Source organism: Erinaceus europaeus, chromosome 12 (genome assembly GCF_950295315.1).
Source record: "Erinaceus europaeus chromosome 12, mEriEur2.1, whole genome shotgun sequence".
Lineage (NCBI taxonomy): Eukaryota > Metazoa > Chordata > Mammalia > Eulipotyphla > Erinaceidae > Erinaceus > Erinaceus europaeus.
In genome coordinates, this window is record NC_080173.1 from 48,093,865 (window position 1) to 48,104,371 (window position 10,507).

The window sequence follows — 10,507 nt, forward strand, 5'->3', positions numbered from 1 at the left end:
CAGAAGTTTTCATGGCTCTTACCTGCTCCTTAAAACAAGCTTGTGCAATCAGCATTGCTCCTCTTCTATAGAGAGGTAAACTGAGGCTTCAGAGGTGAAGCAGTTTGCTGTGTGCACATTACTGTTCTAATAGATATGTAAAGGTGGGATTTGCAACTGCAGTTTTGACTTCAGGATTTAGTTCTCTTTTCTCTATACTTCCCTAAGAGTAAATTACATGTTTGCTGAGCAGCATTCTTGTGCTATTTCATCCCAAAATTCTTGAGAGGTTGTGTAAGTTGCAAGGAACAGTTTCAGAGAGGCTCAGTTACCTGTCCAAGGCCGTAGAGCCACTGCATGACAAAGCTGGGGCCAGAATATGGGTTTTCTGATTCTTAGCCCACCATATCAACAACCTGCACCCATCTCCTTGTGCCAGGTCCACACACGTGCTAGTCTGACTTCATGTGAGGTATAGTGCAGGGATCTCCTGGCTTGGATGTTACTGATACACTTCTCCACCTCATTGCAGGAGAAACTGAGATTTAAGGTCAGAGTCTGAATAAGGGGGCAGGCCTCTCAGCACAGGACAGAGCAGGTATGCTGTTGGTGTGTGTCAGTGTGCAGGTGCAAACACATTTACTCACTCCCTGCTCCCCTGAATAAGACCCTTACTCCCACTAGGCCTTGTCTGGGCCCGGAGCCTGGAACAGGACCTAGCTGTGACCCAGACCTCCCACACAGACCCCCAGACTGGCTTGCTCAGGGCCAGTCCTGGGGCTAGAGACTACAAGTCCCAGCTTCCTGGTACAAATGTGCCCTTGGGTGGGTATGGCCCTGCCCTGTGGTTTCTAGCTCCGCTGCCAAGAATAGAGGCCAATTAAAGGTAAATAAATTAGGGAGCCCCACTTCCACACGGGGGAGAGGCCCAGTAGATCTGATAAAGCTAAGGGTATTTGAGGGGGCAGTAGGCTGAGCCTGTGGGGGCAAGAGGTTCTCCTTTAGACAACTGGATATGTATCCAGTGCTGTGTCCATGGTCCTGCCATATCCCAGGCTAGTCCTGAAGGAAGCACTCTTTTCACCATTTTCCTGTGGGTTTTGGAGGGATTTATTTATTTTTCTTTTCCTTCCTTTCTTTGTTTCTTTGCTCCTTTCTTTATTTTCCTTCTTTTTAAAAATATTTATTCCCTTTTGTTGCCCTTGTCTTATTGTTGTAGTTATTATTGATGTCGTTGTTGTTGGATAGCACAGAGAGAAATGGAGAGAGGAGGGGAAGACAGAGGGAGAGAAAGATAGAGACTTTCAGACTAGCTTCACCGCTTGTGAAGCGACTCCCCTGCAGGTGGGGAGCTTGGGGTCTTGAACCGGGATCCTTCTGCCGGTCCTTGTGCTTTGTGCCACCTGCGCTTAACCCACTGCGCTACCGCCTGACTCCCTCTTTCTTTCTTTTTTTAATTTGTGACTGAATAGTAGGTTACAAGATTGTAAGATTACACCACACCCACCACCAGACTTCTGTGTCCCCACCATTGGAGGGGTTTATTATTATGGTCACATCATGGGCCTGTGAACCCAGAGCGCAACTCTCCCCTCAGCCTGTGGTCAGGAGCACCAATGTGTCTTCCTCTGAGCTGTTCTGCTCTGACCACCCCACCAGCACCCACAGTTCCCCTCACCCTCAGAGTCGGAGGGTGGACAGGCTGTAGGAGTCCAGAAGTCCCAGCTAGGACTTCCCAGAGAGGACCCTTTTTTGTTGATAAAAAGCCTCTGTTGTCAGAGTTAAAACTCTCTTGTGCCCTAGAGGCCCCTGGAATGTGGCTGTGGGGCAAGGTCTGAGCCAGCAGGTGTGGCAGGGGAACTGGGACTTAAGTCTGGGAGTGAGGAATAAAGGCTGCCTTTGTGTGAGTGTGGAGTGAGGGTAGAGGTAGGGGTGCTTTTCCTTTCACCCTGGGAACTAGATCTAGAGATAGACTGTAACAAGAGATGCTGGAATAGAGGAGAGAGAGGGAGAGAGAAAGAGGCCATTGAGGATACAGCTTTCTGTCATCATGTCTACTGCTTTTTGCAAAGCGTTTTCTCTGAGTCAGACTGGACAGGATTCTGTCCATTTTCCTGATTGGTAACTAAAGCTTCTGAGAGAGAAACCACAGCTCTCCACAGTCACTGAATGCCTGAGAAAGGAAGAACTCCCAGGTCAGCCTCTAGGCCTCAGGCCTTACATCCCATCTCTGGGGAAGGGGTGTGAATGGAGTTAATGTTCATGGAAGCCCTTCTTCTTATATGCCATCACTGTGCTCACTGTGGCCCCTAAGTTGGGTGTCAGCAATAATGGTCCAATTTTCTTTCTTTTTAGATGCACACAACATAGGCTTCACCTTCTTGACCATTTGAAGAGTCTGATCTAGCAGCATTGAAAGTATTCTCATTACTCTGCAGCCACCACCCCCATCTAGCCCTGTCACTGCTTGTCTTATGAAGCTAAAACTCTATTTATTGGACAACTCCCTGTCCCAGTCCTTGGTCACTGCCATCACACTTTCTGTCTTCAGGATTTTGACTGCTCTATGTATTCTCATTTAAGTGGAAAAAAAATTGGATCAGTTACAACTATTTATTTATTTATTTTAAAAATATTTATTTATTCCCTTTTGTTGCCCTTGTTGTTTTATTGTTGTAGTTGTTGTTGTTACTGATGTTGTTGTTGTTGGATAGGACAGAGAGAAGTGGAGAGAGGAGGGGAAGACAGAGAGGAGGAGAGAAAGATAGACACCTGCACCTGTGAAGCGACTCCCCTGCAGGTGGGGAGCCAGGGGCTTGAATCGGGATCCTTATGCCGGTCCTTGCACTCCGCCACCTGCGCTTAACCTGCTGTACTACCGCCTGACATCCTTATTTATTTATTTATTTTAGCTGTTTTGGTGAACATTTTTATTAGTGATCTAATAATGGTTTACAAGATTATGAAATTACAGGGCTACAGTTCCACACTGCACCTATTACCAAAGTTCTGTGCCTTTCTCACCCCCTTGACAACATTACACTTGTCACAAAGTCTTAGAGGCATAGCTGGTTACTGTGTATTTCCTTCCTTATCTTTCCTTTTGCTTTCCTTTCCCTTCCTCCTCCCTGCCTTCCCCTTCTTCCCTCCCTCCCTCCCTCCCTCTCTCTCTTCCTCCCTTCCTTCCTCCTTCTTTCCTTCTTTCTTTCTTTCTTTCTTTCTTTCTTTCTTTCTCTCTCTCTCTCTCTCTCTCTCTCTCTCTCTCTCTCTTTCTTTCTTTCTTTCTTTCTTTCTTCTGTGTTTCAATTTTTTAGATTCCATATCTCTGAGCCAAGCCATCTGGTAGGTGTCTTTCACTAAGCATAGTCACCTCCAGTTCCATCTACTTTGTTCCAAAGGATACAATATTATCTTTCTAAATTGCAGACTAGTATTTCATTGAATAAAGGCCTCATATCCCCCCTACCACCATAACTTCTTTATCCAGTCATCTGGTGATGAGCATGTAGACTGCTTCCCCTCTGCCTATTGTGCACATGCAAAATGGCTCATTTTAAAGTTGGGAACCTGGCTCAGAAATGTTGAATCAGAGCAATGGTCGAGTCCATCCTAGGCTTTCCCCACCGGGATGCATACCCCCATCCTAAGCAGAGAAAGACAGCAAGCACTGTGGACAGTCTGTCTGTCAGCAGTGGGCCAAGGATGGAAACCGATAGCACATTTGGATAGCTGCCCAATGATGGGGGGTGCAGCCTGGGCAGAGATTAGTAGAGCTCCCTCCCTGACTGCAGCCAGCCTTACCAGCCTGGTGCTAGTGTACTGGCCCCTGAGTCCCACCCAGAGCTATTTAGACTGAAAGCAGGGATTTGTGACATGGCGCTGCTGCCTCCACCATGGACTGGAGACTGGAGGGAGACTACTTCAAGAGGCTGTTGGAGCAGAGTGTGAGTACAAAAGAGGGGCTGGCTGGGGTCCAGCCCTCCCTCACCCCAGGGTGACTGCGTGTGATTGTTCACGTGTTAGTTGCTGGGGCCCTTCTGTCTGCAGAGGTTTTAATGAGCTATGGCTGATCTGACTTTGATTATTTTTCTTTCAGAGGAAAAGACAATATTCTCCCACCCACGAGACAATACAGCACTGTCTAGATCCAGCCCTGGGAGATCAGAGTGGCTGTGATGCTGGATGAGGAGAAGCTCATCCCAACCTAACCAGCACTCAGGTGCAGGGATCTGGGGTCTCTGGGCAGGGGACCACTTTTTATGTCTTCTGCTTGAGGTGTGGGGCAGGGTTGTCAGTAGATTTACTTGAATCCTGGCAATGTCCCTTACTGGCTGTGCCAACTTGCATAAATTACTTACCCTCTCTGAGCACAGTTTTAATCCCTCTGAAACAGAGGTGGTGGAGGGGCTGGGTGGTAGTGCACTGGGTTAAGCACACATAGTACAAAGTGTAAAGTCCTGGAAAGGATTCCAGTTCGAGCTCCTGGCTCCCCCATCTGCAGGTATCTTTCTGTCTCTCTCCCTTTCTATCTTCCCTTCCTCTTTGAATTTCTTTCTGTCTCATCAAAAAAAAAAATCAAATAAATGGCCGCCAGGAGAAGTGGATTTGTATTGCAGGCACTGAGCCCCAGAGATAACACTGGAGACAACAAAACAAAACAGACAAAAAAAAAAAAAAATCCAAAAAACAGATCATCCTCTGCATGAGGAGGGCTAGAGGAAATGGGTGCAAAAGTGCTTTGTAAACCATGAAATGTATGGTGGAAGTGGGAAATTGCTGTTATCACACCAATAATAGCAATAATAGCATTACCTAAGCAGGTGTCAGCTCTAAAAGGACATGGTCAAGAAAAGCAACTCATATGGTGTGCTTTGATGCCCTGGGACTGAAGTCCCTCCTCATTTCTCTTGGTGAGGGACCCTGTATGCACCCCGCCTCTCAAGTCCCTAAGGAAATGGGGAATCAGGTTGGAGGCTCTTAGACTGCAGGGATTCCCTGGGAGAGCAGAGTCCCATTGTAATGGGCTCACAAGCAGTAATGAACAGGGGCAGGATTTGAACCCCTAGATCAGGAGACTTTGCAGCTCACTCCTGCTCACCTCCCAGCCTCTGGCTCTCTCTGAGCCCTGGAGTCAGGGTCAGTGGGCTAGGAATACATCTCTGGAAATCTGTTCCCTGAGCTCTAGGGCAGAGGAGAGGGCTCTTCTGAATTTTCAACTCTGGTCTAGCAGCCTGCTGTGGGAGGGGCTGCCTTGGTCTAAGCATCTTTCAGTCTGTCAGCCAGGCCTCTCTAGCTTCTTCCTCCTCAGCCCTGCAGTGCCCTACAAAACACATGGGGTTTAATTTGGTGCTGTCATGCATCAACTTGCCTCTGCAGAGATAGAGAGAGCAGGGGCTTCCTGGAACTTGCTCCTGTCTTATCTGCAGAGGTTTGTCTCAACATGAACCAGGAGCAAGCAAAGGTTTGGTGACATGTGCAGCTGGCAGGTGGCAAGACTATTAATCAGCCCCTTGCCAGCCTGGAGCCTGATGGTTTTTGGGAGAGAGTGCCAGCTCAGTGGGGCTGGAGATCTGAGGGTTGGGGGCTGGAGGAGCCAGGGAGATAGGAGAGGCTGCAGGCAAGGGAGGGGAGGAAGGCGGGGAGAGAAAAATTTAGTTAGACATCAGGGTGACAGATGCTGGTCCCTCTGGTCATATCAGCTGGGATTTTATTTAAGACCCCTTTCCTGACCTGGGTCTGTTCCTTTGCACCTTTGTCTACCCAGCCCCAGAAGCTACTGCTTTGCAGAAGTCACAGAGAGGCTCACTTGTAGGTTCTTAGATCTGACAAAAGGGAACAGCTATGGGAAGTGAGGGGGACTGGCTGCCTGGGGGCTTGAGACTTGGGGCTGGGTGCAGCTGCCACAGGACCTTGCTCCCTGCCTGCCACTTCCCGTGTTCATCCAGAGTGCAGAGATGAACCTGAAATCCAAGTGTTAAAATTATGGCCCGGGGCAAAGCACTGTTCATTCTGAATCGCCTCTTTTGTTGCATTAAAAAAAGAAGAAAAACTCCACACTAACAGCTTTAAGGTGTTCAGGCAGCTGTGCTTGTCAGGAATGCAGAGGGAGTTGGCTTCCCTTTGGGGGAGGAGACAGATCACACAACACCTTCTGAGGGGTATATATAAGGTGCCTGGCTCTGGTGTCTGCCAGTCCACAGTTCCTGTCTTCTTCCAGCATTGCCCATCTTCCCGGGAGCCCACCTGCTGCCTGGCCATGAGCACCTCGTTTCTGCAGACTTCGTCTTCTACCTTTGGGGGTGGCTCGACCCGGGGCGCCTCCCTCCTAGCCGGAGGAGGGGGCTTTGGAGGCAGGAGTGTCAGCGGGGGTGGTGGAAGCCGCAGCATCTCTGCTTCCTCTGCTAGGTTTGTTTCTTCAGGGTTGGGAGGGGGCCATGGGGGTGGCATGAGCTGCAGCTTTGGTGGTGGGGCAGGTGGTGGCTTTGGGGGTGGTTATGGAGGTGGCCTTGGAGGTGGCTTTGGTGGGGGCTTTGGCAGTGGCTTTGGTGACTTTGGTGGTGGCGATGGTGGCCTCCTCTCTGGCAATGAGAAGATCACCATGCAGAACCTCAACGACCGCCTGGCCTCCTACCTGGACAAGGTGCGTGCCCTGGAGGAGGCCAACGCCGACCTGGAGGTGAAGATCCGTGACTGGTACCAGAAGCAGAGCCCCTCCAGCCCTGAGCGTGACTACAGCCACTACTACAAGACCATCGAAGAGTTGAGGGACAAGGTGAGATCTTGGGTGTCAAGGAGGGGAGCAGGTGGCAGGGATCCTGTGTGTCCCTCTTGTCAGTAGTCCTGCTGCTTGAGGGAATCCTTTCCTGTCCAGGCAGTGGCTATCAGTGCATAACTGTTCATCTTGGGACGGGGGAAATACTTTCCAGGTGTGGATGCTGGTGTACACCTGCTCAACACAGCAATGCTGGTGGGTGTTGGGAATGAGGACAGAGAGGAGGTGGGTCAGTTCCACATACCCTGCTAGGCCCTGCCCGAGTATCTCTTCACTTCTTCCTTAAGACCAGTAAGTGGGCTGGTTATGCAAACATAGTGGTTATGCAAAAGACTTTTTGTGCGTGATCCTACAAAGTCACAGGTTCAATCCTCAGCACCACCATAAGTTAGAGTTGAGCGGTGTTCTGAACTTTCTTTCTCTCAAAAAAAAAAAAAGTAGTGAGAGAAATTTTAGAGTCCTGAATGCCAGCACCTCCTAGACCCCTCTTTGCAGGCGTCTTTGGGGCCACAAGCACTGCTGGGATTTAGGAGAGCAAAGCTCTGCTGCTCACTCACTCACTTTCCTTACACAATACTCCTTTTCCTTACACAATGCTCCTTTTTCCTGCACAATGCTCCTTGCCAGGACCCCACTAGTGGGGGCTTCTGCAGACACCTGACCTTGTCATGGGTGCAGGGGAACAGTGAGCCTGAGCACAGGGGAAGTTGGCAGGGTATTCAGAGACACTCATCCCCATCCCACCCCACTCCTCCCCAGGAGACCCCCCACAGGGGATTCCAGGTGACTCTGATCTCTCATGTCCTGGACACAGGTCATGTGTCCAGGTGGCCTGGGGTTCATCGATGCAGCAGGTGTTCATAGCGATGTTGGACTTACCTGGGAGGCCCAAAGTGGCGGAGGGAAAAATGATGAGAGGCCCCACCTCAGGCTTAGGCTGCAGAGAGGGAAGAGGGAGGAGTCCTCAAGCTAGCATCCTTCTATCTCCTGCAGATCCTGGCAGCCTCCATTGACAACTCTCGAGTCATCCTGGAGATAGACAATGCCCGGCTGGCTGCAGATGACTTCAGGCTCAAGTGCGCCCCAGCTGCCTCCCCTTCTCCCCTTCCCCTTTGGCCTTTCTCAGCCTTCCCCATCTCAAGCAGCTCAACCCCCCCATCCTTCCTTACTTTGGGCTCCTTCTTTCTCCCAGGTATGAGAATGAGCTGGCCCTGCGCCAGAGCGTGGAGGCTGACACCAACGGCCTGCGCAGGGTGCTGGATGAGCTGACCCTGGCCAGGACGGACTTGGAGATGCAGATTGAGAGCCTGAACGAGGAGCTGGCCTACATGAAGAAGAACCACGAGGAGGTGGGGGCTAGTGGAGTGGGCTTATGACATTTCTTTATAGTTGGCTGAAGGGCTTAGTGTCCCAGAAACATACCTCTCATATCCCTCCTCACCACCCCCTAAACAAAACAAAACAAACAAAAACAGATGCAGCTTCTCTGACCCATAGCCAGCCAGTTCCATTTGCTTCATGAGCTCACAGGAGGACCCTAGTGCTTTGAGCTCTTTCCTCTGAAGACCTAGAGAGGCAGAGAGAGCCTCAAAGCTGAGGGTCCCATGCAATCAGGTCTGTTCATGGGCAGTGGGAAACAGGCCTGGGGTGGCTGCTAGGCCAAGTTCATGCACACAGTAAGGTAGAGAGGGAGCTGAGATGGGCACGTGGGACCTCTCTTATCCACCTTCTGCCCCTGAATGGGCCCCACCTTCCCCATAGGAGATGAAGGAGTTCACCAACCAGGTGGCAGGCCAGGTCAACGTGGAGATGGATGCAGCTCCAGGAGTGGACCTGACCCGAGTGCTGGCCGAGATGAGGGAGCAGTACGAGGCCATAGCAGAGAAGAACCGACGGGATGCTGAGGCCTGGTTCTTCAGCAAGGTGGGCCCGACCACCTCCCACCCACCCTGGCTCATCACCCCCACTCCATATCTCTTGGAGTCCCCCTGGGGCTCAGTGCTCTTGTGAATGATCTACAGACAGAGGAGCTGAACAAGGAGGTGGCCTCCAATACTGAGATGATCCAGACCAGCAAGACTGAGATCACAGACCTGAGACGCACACTGCAAGGGCTGGAGATCGAGCTGCAGTCCCAGCTCAGCATGGTAGGCACACCTTTGGCTCCCCTCACTCAACCCTCACTGCTCCAGCCCTCCCAGGCCTTGAGGTTCCCAAGCATGCTCCTAGGAGGGTCCCTGTCCTCCACCCCACCCCCGCCCCCAGGTCTCTGGTAGTTTCCTTTCCAGTCTGATCCATCCATCACCTCCGTGCAGAAAGCCGGCCTGGAGACCTCGCTGGCAGAGACGGAGTGCCGCTACGCCATGCAGCTGCAGCAGATCCAAGGGATCATCAGCAGTATCGAGGCCCAGCTGAGCGAGCTCCGCAGTGAGATGGAGTGCCAGAACCAGGAGTACAAGATGCTGCTGGACATCAAGACGCGGCTGGAGCAGGAGATCGCCACCTATCGCAGCCTGCTGGAGGGCCAGGACGCCAGGTGGGGCAGCGGGGGAGCCCTGGTGGGAGCCCGGGTGGACAGTCACCTGAAGGGGACAGCAGTGGGACAGTGAGGAGAGTACTGAGTAACAGGAGTCATAGGCTCTGGATGCTGTGTCAGAGTTGGAGCTGCCACTCCTTTGGATCCCTGTAGAGAACGTCTGCAAAGTGGCTGCCGACCCCAACTGTCAGGATGTTCTAACTTGTGGGGGTGCTGGTGGGGGGTGGGTGAACCAGAAAGGACTGCTTAGCTATCCGTTGGGGCTTCCTTGGGAATACCCAGGCTCATATCTGCTGCCCTTTGCTCATATCTGCTTCTCTATCTCTTTCAGGATGGCTGGCATCACCACCAGGGAAGGTAAGAAGGGCTAGCTGGTCCCATGTGAGTGGGAGAGGGATGTTTTTGAAGTCACCATTCTCCTTGGGATGGGAAGAGAGAGACCAAGCATTCCAGTCCAGACCTCTTCCACAGTGGGTCCCTCTAGCATCCTCGGGAGAGGTGGGTCTGAGGGCTGATTGAGAACCTTCCCAGGATACAACAAGCTTAGTCCAGGGCAGAGCTCTCCAGGCACTCAGGATAAGATACCCAAGTCACTCCCTGTTGTTGTGCAGCTTGATAACCTGAACATTACTACTCACTTTGGGGCATCCCTGCTGCAGCCACTGTCCTTCTCCCATGAGTGACTTAATACCAGGCCTCCTGGCAGCTTGAGAGATTGGGTAGTGGCCACCAGCAGGGGTGTGGTGCTGTGCAGTTCTCCTGGTGCTCAGTCCAGCTTCTGGTCACCCTGAGAGGGAGGGGAGATGGGGAGGTCCCCCTTTTCTCACACATAAACACACACACATTATCTCTCTCTCTAGCCTCACTGGGAGGCGATGGAGGCAAAGTCCGTATCAACGTGGAGGAAACCATGGATGGAAAGGTGGTTTCTTCCCACAAGAGGGAAGTTTGAGCACCCCCATGCTGCAGAGACATCTTTCTCCACCTCTCCCTTCTGGGCCTAAGGGAGCACTAGCTGGAACCTGGAAAAGCAACCCCACCCCCGGCCTGTAGAGGGCACAGCTCCAGAGGGCCCCTGGTCAGCTAATTTTGTGCTTTGCATGCTCTACCCCCCTTCCCCTTCAACCCTTCCTGCTGGCTTTAGAGCAGGGAGACTGGAGGAGCAGCTCATCTGTGCCCTGTCTGTCCAAGCAATAAAGACTTTCCTTTCCTTTTGCAAA

General features: G+C 51.6%; 1 protein-coding gene across 1 annotated transcript; it reads left to right on the plus strand.

Moving 5' to 3' along the window:
- The first annotated feature begins 6,172 nt into the window (after window positions 1-6,172).
- On the plus strand, window positions 6,173-10,507 carry LOC103124741 (keratin, type I cytoskeletal 15). The gene is made up of 8 exons (XM_060203508.1): window positions 6,173-6,751; window positions 7,745-7,827; window positions 7,944-8,100; window positions 8,513-8,674; window positions 8,773-8,898; window positions 9,067-9,287; window positions 9,619-9,644; window positions 10,148-10,507. Exons 1-8 carry the CDS (start codon window positions 6,236-6,238, stop codon window positions 10,237-10,239), a joined length of 1,383 nt encoding a protein of 460 aa, XP_060059491.1. The 5' UTR covers window positions 6,173-6,235; the 3' UTR covers window positions 10,240-10,507.

What these genes read in the sequence shown, in the direction of transcription:
- LOC103124741 (XM_060203508.1), top strand. Translation starts at nt 6,236, where the DNA reads ATGAGCACCTCGTTTCTGCAGACTTCGTCTTCTACCTTTGGGGGTGGC. An exon ending in AGGCCTGGTTCTTCAGCAAG is followed by an intron (nt 8,675 to 8,772) that starts GTGGGCCCGACC and finishes AATGATCTACAG; the next exon opens with ACAGAGGAGCTGAACAAGGA. An exon ending in TGCAGTCCCAGCTCAGCATG is followed by an intron (nt 8,899 to 9,066) that starts GTAGGCACACCT and finishes ACCTCCGTGCAG; the next exon opens with AAAGCCGGCCTGGAGACCTC.